The sequence below is a fragment of the Silurus meridionalis genome, chromosome 26 (assembly GCF_014805685.1).
Source record: "Silurus meridionalis isolate SWU-2019-XX chromosome 26, ASM1480568v1, whole genome shotgun sequence".
Classification (NCBI taxonomy): domain Eukaryota; kingdom Metazoa; phylum Chordata; class Actinopteri; order Siluriformes; family Siluridae; genus Silurus; species Silurus meridionalis.
The window spans coordinates 6,039,363-6,052,522 of NC_060909.1; the positions used below are offsets into that span (position 1 = coordinate 6,039,363).

The following is a 13,160-nucleotide window of genomic DNA, read 5'->3' on the forward strand; positions in this document are numbered from 1 at the left end:
CGAAGAGAAATCAACCTACGTATAAAATCTTGGTCACAAATTATTGGTCGCCATTAAAATTCCGTCCACTAGATTTTAGTGTGTGTTCAAATTCATCCCAAAGGTGTTCAGTAGAGTTGAGATGAGAGCTCTCAAGATTTTCCCCATCAAACCATCTAAACCATATCCTCATGGAGCTCGCTTTGTGCACAGGGGCATTGCCTTGCTGGAACAGTTTTGGGTTTCCAAGGTCTAGTGAACGCAAAATTTTATTATACCACATCCAAAGACATTCTACACAATTGTGTGCCTCCATCTTTGTGGTAACAGTTTGGGAAAGAACCACATATGACAGGAAAGGTCAGGTGACCCAATACTTTCGTCCATATAGTGTATATGTAACGCGTTCTTATTCGCGGTCTGTTTATCGCCACTGCAGTTAGGACACTGACAAGGAGATTGTGAGATCACAACACTTTGTTTATTGAACATCGGGAAGTGAAACTCCTGATACATTAGCCACAGCAGATTAAACACTGCATCTCATCTCTCTCACTACACTCACAACTCCCGCGCAAACTTCTGATGTACTTCTTTCCCAGTACATCATTTATAACCTCAGATTTCCACTCCCTACATATATGTAAATAATTTTTTTTTCTGATGAAAATATGTAAAAAAAAAAAAAAAAGATGCATCACGATACAAATGCACATCGTTCACTTTTATGCCAATACACCGTTGCCAATCTCCTCATCCCTAATGTAGAGACTGACTTGTGCTGTCGTACACTTAGACGTCTGTTCATATCCATTGTATTTACAATCGTGGTCATGTTTTGGCTGTTTATTGAATCCAAATGTAAAAGCAGTTGGTACGTGTTTCATCTGCTGACTGAAATTTGACATCATGTAATTCAGTCTTGGGAATAACAAGTCCATGTAGCCGTCTATCTACAACCACTGTCCTCGGTTACCTACACACATACACACTCTGTGTCTGCTATGTAAACTCACATTTCTTTTAAAAGAAATAAATAAATGTGTTCACTTAACCTGCTGAGCTTCCAGGTGCACCGTTATGTGTCAGGGCCTGCCTCTTGCTTACACCCACACGTTTATAAAATACAAGTCAATCCCGCTTCGCCTCCAGGGAGTTTGAAACTGCGTTCGGAAAACAGACGAGAACAACCATACTTTGCATTTCGTCATATGTCCTAGCCGACCCCAGTTGGTCAGCTGACCAGCCTGAAAGTCACTTAAATAGTCGCTGCTGAATAGCTTTGAGTATTTGGCAACGCAGCGATGATGTGCGAATGGCCCGTGATCCTGGCCTCGGCCTTTAAACCCCCCAATCCTGTTTACGAGCATTGGCCAGTGACGATTAGACGCAAGTACAGGGTTATCGTTCTGCAGTGTTGATCCAGTAATAGATCAATACGCACGCTGTGGTTTATTGCCCTGGTCTAGCCTGTGCCACGATCTCACCCTGGTGTGAGCTCCACTTTATAAGACACTAAAGCTAAGTGCTCTGAATCCTCTGGACTCTCATCGATAGAAAGAGATGCCATTTTTTGATTTAACCGATCTTCACACAAATGTGCGATAAGACCTTTTAGGAGTTCTAATTTGCTTATTAGTCCGTTTTTTTATTTTTTTTTATTTTTGCAGGTCGCTTTTAATGAGTCGTTACAGCCAAAATAGGGTGTAGTGGAAATGTTGTGTGAGTGTGTATGGGTTTTTTTATAGTCTGTCGCTTTATCGTTATAATAAAATGAGGCAGTTTGTTTTTTTTTTTTTTTTTTTTTAAGAAGATTTTTTCCTGGATGAATATGGAAAAACAAAGACATTTAAAGCTGAGGTCTGGTTAGGCTTGTTTATATATAATAGTATATATATTCATTGTTTTAATCATTGAAAGAAAGAAAATAAATAAAAATAAATACAGGTAGTCCCTAAGTTATGATGGTTTAACTTCTCACTATAGCAATAAATTTTTTTTTTTTTTACAAATATTAAAATTTTGGAGTGATACGTTAGGACGATGTCAGGATGAACGCATCTTCTGCATAATGAGATGCCTTACTTTTGCCAGCAGTCGACAGAAGTCTCTGTGTTAGTATTTGGTATTTCAAAGGCATATTTTAGCTCTTGTCTCTCTACTTTTTATCTGCCTCGCCGATGCAGACTAAAACCGAGCGTGTCCGGCTCCGATTTCCACTCACGACATATGTACTGTAATGTTTATTCATTACTGTACTGTTAATTGCTCTGTTTTGCAAAATGATGTCCTTTTTTTTGTTAAATTATTAACAAATTACAGTATACTACCCCATACTGATCGTTTTTTAAGACTCCTGAGAAGGCCGTGCCATGTCTCGCGTAACGCTAGGGTTTAGAAGGGATTACCGGTATATTTTCTTTTTCTTTTTTTTTTTTTTTTTTTTTTTTTCTTTTTTTTTTTTTTTTTTTTTTAACTGTGCAGGAGTGGCATTAGTAATGCAGAGAATAAAGAGGAAACACTTTTTATCGGTGTGTAATGAAAAACTAACACCATGACCTCACTCTTACCTCATCATCATAACCTCTTTGCAACCCCTTCCCCCTTTCTGGTCGAGGTCAACACCTGGCCACGGGTCATCTCAGGTGAGCGATGGAGTTCGAGATGAAGAGAGTGTACGGTCTGGTGCATTCTGTAATCCAAACCTGTGTGTGTGTGTTCGCATGGCTGCCATTGAGAGGCCCATGAATAGTACATGACGGAGCTTTCATTACAGCAGGCTCTGAAGTTTAAATAACACACGGTATAGAGACACGTTTACCGCGGTCAAGAGCAGTTCCCAACTGTCGCTACGGTTACGTTACCCCGACCTCGGACCTGTCAGCTTTCAATCATTCGTCCTGTTGGTTAGCTGATAAAGGTCAAGGACAGAGTGTAGATCTAGAGCAAGCGAGCCAAAATCATTTTATAGTATGTCATCTATTAGAGATTAATTGTGCAGAGGGAAATTGTGATGTGAATTTTGTTGTGCTGTTTGAAATTAGGATATGAATATGTATTTTCGCTTTAGTATGCATAAATAATTCCAGGCACATCACTACTCATTTACTCATTTAGGGTAATTCCTTTACTCCTGGAATTTTTCCCATATTGGGGTTAAGTCTTGCCAAATAAAATTTTTCTGCATGATGTTTCCTCACACATCAGTTTTGGACTTGGCTTGTCAGCATTTGGATACAGATGCGTGTCGTTTCCTGGAATCGGCCCGATCATAACATTTAAAAGGCACGCGTCCCCAATAAACAAGTTCACGAGTGCACGCCTGAAGATGTGGTGGAGTCTTTCAAGGTAACGTCTACCTCGCTCGGCGCCGACGGGTCAAGCTGGATTGAATGTCCCCGCTCTAAATGAGGCACGTTAGCCGGCCCGTCACATAGAAGTGTCATTAATTAAAGGGCCGTGGCATTTACGAGGTGTCTGGGGCAGAACCTAGATCAGCCATCTTTTCCACATTAATCACTCACATAATTGCATGCATATGCAAGTCCGCGATAACTGCGTCAGAGGAGAAAGAAGAGACTGCGATATGTACACGCTGTCTGTACACGCTGTCCGTCACTTTGTTTTTTACTTTCGCCAGCATGCAAGCGCATCTGTTCATCTTTTTCTTATTCTTGAATTCAAATTTTTTTTTCTTTTACTTTTCATCACAGACCAGCTTCACTAAAGACTATTTTTTTTTTTCCCCAAAGACTGGGGTGGGACCAAGATGATGTCCATGTATGTGTGTATGTGTGGGGGGTGTTTATTGTATAACTAATGAACGTATGTAATTAATGGACATTCGGTGCCACTAAGATGAGGATGGGATCACATTTGAGTCTGGTTCCTCTCAAGGTTTCTTCCTCATACCATCTCAGAGAGTTTTTCTGTGCAATAGTCGCCACTGGCTCCTTCATTAGGGATAAACGTGTAAGAAACAAACTTATAGCAACAAAATTTATATGTTCCAACGTCATATGCTCTTTTCCTCCGTAAAGGCGCAAAACAATTTCTTTTGTTAAAAGCGCTATACAAATAAAGCTAATTTGAATTGAATGTATGATTTTCATTATTCATTTATTTGCATATATAATGAAGACGAAGCTCACTATAATGCAGAATCGAAGAATAGGGAAAAACCTGCGACTGAAACAAGTCAGAAGTGCTCTTTTTTTATTAGTAGTAGTAGCAATAAAACACTCCTTGAAATTCAATAATATTTCAATGAAATAAAATTGCTGAAGTTTAATTTTTTTTTTTGCGTCGCCTAGTTACACATGATCAATGGCCCGGTAGTAGTCTATGGCATGATGGCTGTGGACCCCTGCTCTAACACACACACACATACACACACGCCTGTTAACCACAGCTTCGTATTCCTTCCCAATCTGTTTTCTACACATGTAGTGACACCATTTTTGTCATGGTAAGCCAAAGGTTGTTTATGGTTCATATCACGTACCTCATGTATTATTGATTATTGATCAGATGATTATCTGAGTATATGCGTTTAAAAGTGTATGAGTTCTTGAGCTGACCATTTCATCAAAACCATCATGCATTCTAATCGTCACCATTAATGAACTGCCATTAACTCTAACCCAGTGAAATGTATATTATCCATGTGTATCCATATCAAAATTCTTTCGTATACAGAATCAACTCGTATCTGTGCACAGTTACTGTAAGCAATTGTGATCGTATTGATGAATTAAGTGTGAAACTGTGCCTGTGTTTTGTAACAGAGCGTACCATCTCCTGGGGAAGAGGGTTTTAGCAGTGAAGGTAAGAGGAGCACATGTACACTTTATCCATAAAGATGTATTTATGTTCTTGCAGCAAGGAAGGAGAAGTAGCTCAGGAGTGCATGTATAGTTTGCCATGTTAGTTTTGTGTGTGTGTGTGTGTGTGTGTGTTTGTGTGTGTGTGTGTGTTTATATAGTTATTCATGTCAGATGATGATAAATGACTGTTAACCTGGTGTTAATAGTCGCATACTAATTGGAGGGCAGGAGGAGTAAATGTAGCAGTCCATCACTCGACAGCTGAAGTTAAGCTTACTAAAGCCCCTGTGACCCCACCTGTCTCCCTCTGTACTTCCCTCTATGTCTCTCTCATTCTCTCTCACTTGCTATCTATCTATCTATCTATCTATCTATCTATCTATCTATCTATCTATCTATCTATCTATCTATCTATCTATCTATCTATCTATCTATCTATCTATCTATCTATCTATCTATTTAATCATATCGCTCTCTCTCCCGCTCTCTCTCTTTCTTCCTTTCTAACTCTTGCTCTCTAGCTGACTTGTTCTCTGTCTTTCTTTATCTCTCTCTCACACGCTCTCACTCTCTAGCTGACTTGTTCTCTGTCTTTCTTTATCTCTCTCTCTCTCTCTCTCTCTCACTTTCGCTTTCTCTCTAGATGTCTGGTTCTGTCTGTCGTCCACTTTGTCCATCTATTTCTCTGTCATCAGTCTCTCCCTGTCCTTCTTGTTCGCCTTTGCATTCTCTGGTTCTCTCTGTTTCTTTCTGTCTGTCCGATTCTCATTCTTTTTGCCGTCCCTTTCACTACCCTTTTGTGTTTGTCTGTCTGTCATCAGTTTCTCTTTAAAGTCTTTTTATCCTTCTTGTTCTCCTTTGCGTTATTTTCTCTCTCTCTCTCTCTCTGTCTCCCACCTTTTCCCTCTCTGTCTCTCTTTTTTTTCTCTCTCTGCCTCTATCTCCTGTCTTCCTACTGTGTTCCATCTCTCCTCTTTCAGTGTGTACTCTGATCTTTGGCCAGTGTGTCCCAGTTCTTTGCCGTGCTGTGTTCTGGTGAAGTGGGCACGCCTAGTTGCCGTAAATGATCTCTCTCCACTGAGGGGTAACGGCACGGCTTCAGCCTTACTGCCTTACCTGTAATCAATTATTTCAATGGGAGGATGCTGATCTAACCTTAACTAAAGAAGCATTTTAGCTAATCTGAGGCTACATTACATGTGTTTTTCCACTCTGTTGAGCCAAGGAAGAGGGAGCGAGAAAGTGATCGAGTGGGAGAGAGATAGCGACCAATAGATACACTTCGGTATTGGTGTTAAACTACAGACTATTCAGCTGTGAGATTCCAAGTTTTATCACCAGAATAATAATAATACCACTCTGTTGTAGGAAACGGCTGAATATTGAAGTGTATCTATTGATAAAAAGAAACAAATGTCTTGCGTGTATTGTAGGTCATTCCTCTTGATATCACAGTGGAACTGCAGAAACAGATCATGTCTGAGCTGGAAATCCTTTACAAGGTCAGAACCATGTTTTCTTCATCATATACATTTCGATTCCGCTCCAAAAGAAGACCTCTTTTTAAAAGCATAGAAACAAATACTGTAGGAATTTCAAAAATTTCTAATAAATATAATTTCATATTATCCCTTGTTTGTAATTAAAGGTGGGAGAGGTGGTAGCTTAAAACTTTCGATCCGAAGGTCATGTGTTCGAATTCCAGCCACACTAAGATGCTACTTCTGGGCCCCTGAGCAAGGCCCTTAAGCCCATAGCTGCTTAATTATTTGAATGAGTTAATTGTAAGTCACTCTGGATAAGGGCATCTGTCAAAATGCCGTAAATGTAATAAATGCATCAGTCTGGAGACCCACTGATATCACAATTTTGCATTCTTTTTTGGGGAAAAACAGTATTTTTTCCCTTTTCAGGATATTCCAATGCTTGTGTAATGGTGCTGACTGATATTCCCATCAATCGCTCACTGGTCTTTATGTTGGTTTACCCTTTTTATGTCCAGCTTCAAGAATTTCTCTTTAAAGGAGAGATTAAATAAAGGAAGGAAGGAAGACATTTATTACAGTATGCTAAAATTAACACTTAAATTGATCGTATCTTAAAATGTAAAACAAACACACACCCACATTTATATACATATCTGTATTACAAAAATGGGGTCTAACAAACCATTTAATTAAATGTTTCCTTTTATTTTATTTAATCAATTCAATTTGTCAATTTAATTGATTACTGAATCAATATAATAAAAAAGTGTATTGCATTAATTGGATTTATTTATTTATTATAAAATATTTTTACATAGTATTTAAACAACAGGCATTTTTTTATTTAAAATTGTTCCAAAAATGTTAACTGTTCAAATGTTGATCACAAATTTAATAATAATAATTTAATAAAAAACGACAAACAACATTTTATGTTTTGCGTTTCTTCCCCCATAACCGCACCAAAATTAAACCGAAGGTTAAAAATAAAAAAACGTAGGTACGTATCGAACCATGAATTTTGTGTACCGTCAAACCCCGAGTATTGCAGGTTCTCGTCTGATGCATTGCTTCTTTGGTTTACAGTGCGACTCGCCGTACATCATAAAGTTCTACAGTGCATTCTTTGTGGAGAACCGAATATCAATATGCACTGAATTTATGGATGGTGAGTTTCATTTAATCCAAATTCAAAATGTGTTTGTGTAAATTGACGAGATGCAGTTTTTTGATTGTGCATGTTGTTTCTAAGTGAGTTCATGTGAATGGGTCTGGATTTAAATGTATTTCTGTGTGTAGGTGGGTCTCTGGATGTATACAGAAAGATTCCAGAGCATGTTCTGGGCCGGATTGCTGTGTCAGTGAGTCCCATTTTTTTGTTATTTTTACTAATATTGTTGTTCTCTCAGGAAATTCCAGGCCACTGGTGTCAGCACTCCTTAACTCCTTTATGCTCTGTAGTGTCTTTTTTTGTAAGTTAGTACAGTAACCCCACTTTATCGCTGTAAACACCCCAAATATACTTTATTGTTTAAGCTGTAAATTATCCTCTCACACACTTTAAACATGCAGGAAAAAAATATATTTTTATTACGAAATTTCATTATTTCAACATAAAACAATCCCCTATAAGTATTTTTGGTCTATCATGCTTTCCGCGAGAGACCGGGAAAATCACCCAAACGGAATATTTATGTGGCAAAAGCAATTCCACTATAAGCCGGGGGCGCCAGATTCGAACCGTGGTAAAGCGAGGGATTACTATTTAACTATTAATAATATTTCTATTTAATGTTTTGCTTGAATTTGCTTAAACAAATTTGATTATTTGTAACAATAACCTGACACATGTTCCCTTTGACTTTTTCAAATATTTCCATTTTCTTCCAATAAATTTGATTCTTTGATTGATGTAAAATGAATCATGCTTTAATAAAATGTGCTGGTATTGTGGATCTTAATTCTTGTTTAGGTGGTGAAAGGTCTTACATATTTGTGGAGCCTGAAGATTCTGCATAGAGGTGAGCAAAAGAGCTTCAGCTCGACTATCGTTTGTGTCGACTAGTAGTAGATGTCAACGTTTGTGGTCTTCTGAAATGTAAATATTTGACTGTTCTGATAACTATACAAACTAATAAACTTTTTTAAAGCATATTTAATGACCTGGAGTTCACGTTTCCTGTCGATGATAGCGCATGGGTTTGTATTTGACAGACATTATAGAGAGAAATAATGAACAGAACTATTAAGCAAAAAAACCCTTTACTAAATGATGTCGTCTTTACTGAATGGCAGCTCAATATTTCAGCCTGTAGCCCCGCTGCTGCAGCGCAGGCTCTGAATTCAAGCTTCCTGAAAGTTCTAACTCCTACAGAGTTTTGGAAGATGTATATTGTATTTTGGAAGATTCATCTACGAGGGACAAATCAGGACTTTTGAGTTTATAAAATAAAATAACACATTCTCCTGCTATGTTTATACACTTATCCCAGCCTTTAACTAAAGCCTGAAAAAATTCGGCATTGAAAAGATTGTCGGTACACCTGAACCCTTCTAGGACAGCCTGCTTCCCCTCGTCAGCAGGGAACCACCACGACCGGGATCGTCACTGACGGACGTACTGCCATCTTTAAAACGTTTACACCATTCGTACGTCTTACTTCGGCTGAGCGTCTCATCACCATACTGTGCTTGAAGTCTTCTGTAGATTGTGCAGGTTTTACACCTTCGTTCACAAGAAACTTCTTGTTTCATGCACGCACTTGCACTGTTGCCCGTTATCTTGGTTCACAGCCTCTGGACCGGGCTGCGAAATTTGCGGCGCATATCAGTAATAGGACACACTAGCCCCTTACTGCTGCATGTAGTACCACTATGCTAGCATCCATGTTTTATACCTGTACAATTAAAGGTCCTGGTATGATTTAAACGTTAAAATCAGTCAGGGAATTCAACATTAAAGAACTTGACTAGTGTAGAAAGCATTGTGGAAAGTTGAGGTGCTGCTTCTGCTATAACTGGTTTAATTGGTAAACTCTTGCAGGCAGCTTCATACCCGGCAGCTCCCGTTCCAGCCCACACAAGAGTATAAGAACGCACGCTGTCCCCTTCACACTATGAAAGCTCTGCTTTTTACATATCTACATTATTTTCAGATGAGATCGGATTTTCATTTTTTTTTTATCTTGGGTTTTTTTTTTTTTTTTTTTGTAGGATTTCCAAGCCTTTGAATATTTGCCTACATCCCTAGGCCTTTTGAATGATCAGATTGTTTCTTCTTCTTCTTTCGAACGCTTCCATAACGAGTCGCCACAGAGGATCATCTGTCTCCACCCCGCCCACCCCCCTGTCTTCTACATCTGCCTCTTTCAAACCAATCACCTGCATGTCTTCCTCACCACATCCATAAAAATCCTCCTTGGCCTTCCTCTTTTCCTCCTTGCTGGTGGCTCCATCCTCAGCATTCTTTTACCGATGTACCCCATGTTTCTTCTTTGCACATGTCCAAACCATCTCAATCTCACCTCCCTCGCTTTGTCTCCAAAACGTCCTACATGCACCGTCCCTCTTATAAACTCATTTCTAATTTTGTCCATTTTCGTCACTCCCAACAAAAACCTCAACATCTTCAGCTCTGCTACCTCCAGCTCCGCCTCCTGTCTCTGAGAGTTATTATTAAAAAAACAAGTCCAGAGAATTGAGTAAAAGACAGTTGTTTTTTTGCAGACGTGAAGCCTTCCAACATGCTCGTGAACACAAGAGGCCAAGTAAAACTGTGTGACTTCGGAGTCAGCACACAAGTATGTACTTCTGTTTTTGTTTGTTTTCTTCACATGTCTGTGTGTGTGTGTGTTTTGTGTGTGAAAGAAAAGAGAGAGACTATTTGCCCGGCAAATACGTTCCCATCAGATATGCATTGTCCTATCAGATGTGATCTCTTCACTCTCTTCTTTCATTGTTGCCTGTCAGTTCTGTGTTTCCCATTGGGGATCAGTCTCTTAGCTCTCTAACCCCATCTTCATCACTCATGTGTCTCTCAGCTCTCTAATTACCACACTGAACTGGGGTGCATTTAAATGTAGTGGGAGCGTGTGTGTGTGTTGTGGTGACAATTAAACCCTCACGCCATGCTTTTAATTAGTATTCATGCGATGTGTGGCTGACCTATAGTTGTGTGTGTGTGTGTGTGTGTGTGTGTGTGTGTGTGTGTGTGTGTGTGTGTGTGCCAGTGTACCCTACTCTTCCATAATCATACAAAGCTGACAATGGATTTCCTATTTAATCATGCACACACTCTCTCCTTCTCTCATACTCACTCACACATTCACACCGGACCATTGTGAAATACTCATGTCATGTACATCATTCCTGTCCACATGCACCACATACTTTTTAAAAGAACTTGCAGTTTTATATAGATTTAGAAAAAAAAATCTATATTGAGGCCCCCCGGCCTTCTTCCTTCCACCTTTCAGAATAAATTAAAAAAGCACTTGAGACTAAATATAATTCTAACCTTTTATTTATACAAAACATTTTATCAATACTTTTATATATTTACTTCAATGTGCAGATTAATAACAAAAAAAATCTAAGTTTTTAAAGGTTATTTGGACCAGCTCTTCTTCTTCTCATTATGCCTTGGCCATGGCCACTTGCTGTTTATATTTACAGACTTTAACTTTTCCTTTAGTCTTTTTTAAAGTCAGCTCCTGACTCAATGTCCTTGTATCAGCTTGGACTCAAAGCATCGTACGTACACAAATTTAAAGCGCTCGCGCTGTGCTTTAAGATCGGAATCAATTGCCAAATGATTCATCTTTCTTTGCATGCCTGTTTCGCTCGGGTCAGTAGGCAGAAAAGTTGGATTTGCTCATCGCTGTACACAGTCTCGTCATGCATTCAGAGGATGGGGACCCACATTTAAACGGTGATGTTAATTGGTTCCACTTTAGGTGTGTGTCCATTATTTTATATCCAATGGAAAAAAACGCCTAGTCTTACAGGTGTCAGAGCCTGAGGCCCTTGGCAATTGCCTGCTCTGCCTATAGCTAACCCTTTTTCTTTTACAGTTTATGAAGTTGGGGGTTAAACATATTAAGATTGACAAACAAACACATTGGTGGGTCACTACATCCTTGTGTAATCATGAAGGCATGACATAGCTTTATACAGAGGTGTAGATCAGCTTTTGCACTTCCCCTAATCTTCCGAATTATAAGAGAAAAAACGAGTCTCTTTTGTGTCTGTTATATCATCTTTGACAATCTTCTTATGTTTCTACTTTCCTCTGCAGCTGGTAAACTCGATCGCCAAAACCTACGTCGGAACGAACGCATATATGGCGGTAAGTGAGCTCACAATTATTTATTTTATTATTATTATTTTTTTTTTTGTAAGCAAGTTAAATGATTCCCATAGATATCATCTCAGCTCAGTTATTTTTACTCACACTGAACATCAAATGAGGACCTTGAAGGTGGAAATTGGCAGTTCAAGCATTTATAGGCTTACAAAGATCCATCCTTTAAACCTTTACAGAATCTTTCTTTATTCTCATAGCTGCATTGAACTCTGCAAATTCTTAAAAATTGATCTGAGCTGCAAAAATCTCAATGATGCTTAGTCATCTCACATAAACTCTCATTTGAAAAGGATTCTGTGGTTTGCAGATTCCAGAAGGGTCATTGATATTAAATACTGATGCTAGCCACACACACACACACACACACACTTTACTCTCCCTCTGCTCTTTATTAGCAACGCAGCAGGGTGTGTGTGGAATAGAGGATATGATTTGTAAATTAAATGATATCATGTCCTCTCTCAGTCATTCTCCCTGAGGTCACACTGGCACACAGTGTTCAGTAATGGAGTTGATGCAGGTTGCAGCTGTTCTATCTGTAATTAGGTCAATGTGGCATGCTAGAGTGTGAAAGGCCACTCAGAGCTCTTTATCTCAGAACGTGCATTTAAATGTATGTACAGTGGCTGACAAACATTTGGAAACCCCCCAGTCTCTTATCATTTTTGGAACACTCATGTATGTTCCAAACTAGATCATTTTATGGTATGATTTACTTTGACCAAACAAATGTATACATGTACAGTTGTTGGTAATAAATACTTAAACTGTATTTCCATTAATATGTCCTTCCTCAGCATGAATAACAGCTTTACACACTCTTGACATCTGGACAGTTAGTTTCTCCAAACATTCCACTGAAATACTTTGCCGTGCCTCTTGTAAAACTTACCAAAGGTGTTCTTTATTAGTCCTTTATTCATTTCTTTTCGACCTTGCGATCCACTTCATTCCTTTTCATCCAAAAGTAGCCATTTTTATCCAATGGCTACGTTTACATGCACGTCTCTCAAAATCGATGACTCAGGACTCAGTGTTTCTGAACCGTTTACAGACACTATATGTATATAAAATATACAATGCACAATCATATACAAAATACCTAATTTAGAATGAACAAGTGATTTGTTATTAACAGGTGCAACTATGAATTGGACAAATACACGCGAGCAAGACCAGCTTTATTAGAATTCCAGACAGTAACTGGACATCCATACATCCTAAGCACCTGCCTGGTCCATGTCCTGATATTTTAAGTTAGGCTTCTACATGAACTGGTGCTTTTGTTGCTATTGTGAAAAAACTGCCACTGAAAGGAAGGAACAAAGTTGACAGTGCTGATAGTTAGAATTATTTATTTATTTATCCTAAAGCCTTCTGGCTTAGTCCATGCCTTCTTTTGCCATAAATCCAAATATTACCACTAAACAGAATTAGATACAGATACTGTCATTGTGTTCCATGTCTTCCGTCCATGATTACGACAAGAACCTTCTGGTCTGC

General features: G+C 38.7%; 1 protein-coding gene across 1 annotated transcript in view; it reads left to right on the plus strand.

Moving 5' to 3' along the window:
• Positions 1–13,160, plus strand: part of map2k5 (mitogen-activated protein kinase kinase 5) — a 65,497-nt gene that overhangs the window by 20,617 nt on the left and 31,720 nt on the right. Inside the window, exons 9-15 of the mRNA XM_046840551.1 lie at positions 4,767–4,806; positions 6,239–6,307; positions 7,379–7,460; positions 7,592–7,653; positions 8,265–8,313; positions 10,019–10,092; positions 11,589–11,639. Of these exons, the coding sequence (XP_046696507.1) occupies positions 4,767–4,806; positions 6,239–6,307; positions 7,379–7,460; positions 7,592–7,653; positions 8,265–8,313; positions 10,019–10,092; positions 11,589–11,639 (427 nt within the window). The remainder of the gene's footprint in view (positions 1–4,766; positions 4,807–6,238; positions 6,308–7,378; positions 7,461–7,591; positions 7,654–8,264; positions 8,314–10,018; positions 10,093–11,588; positions 11,640–13,160) is intronic.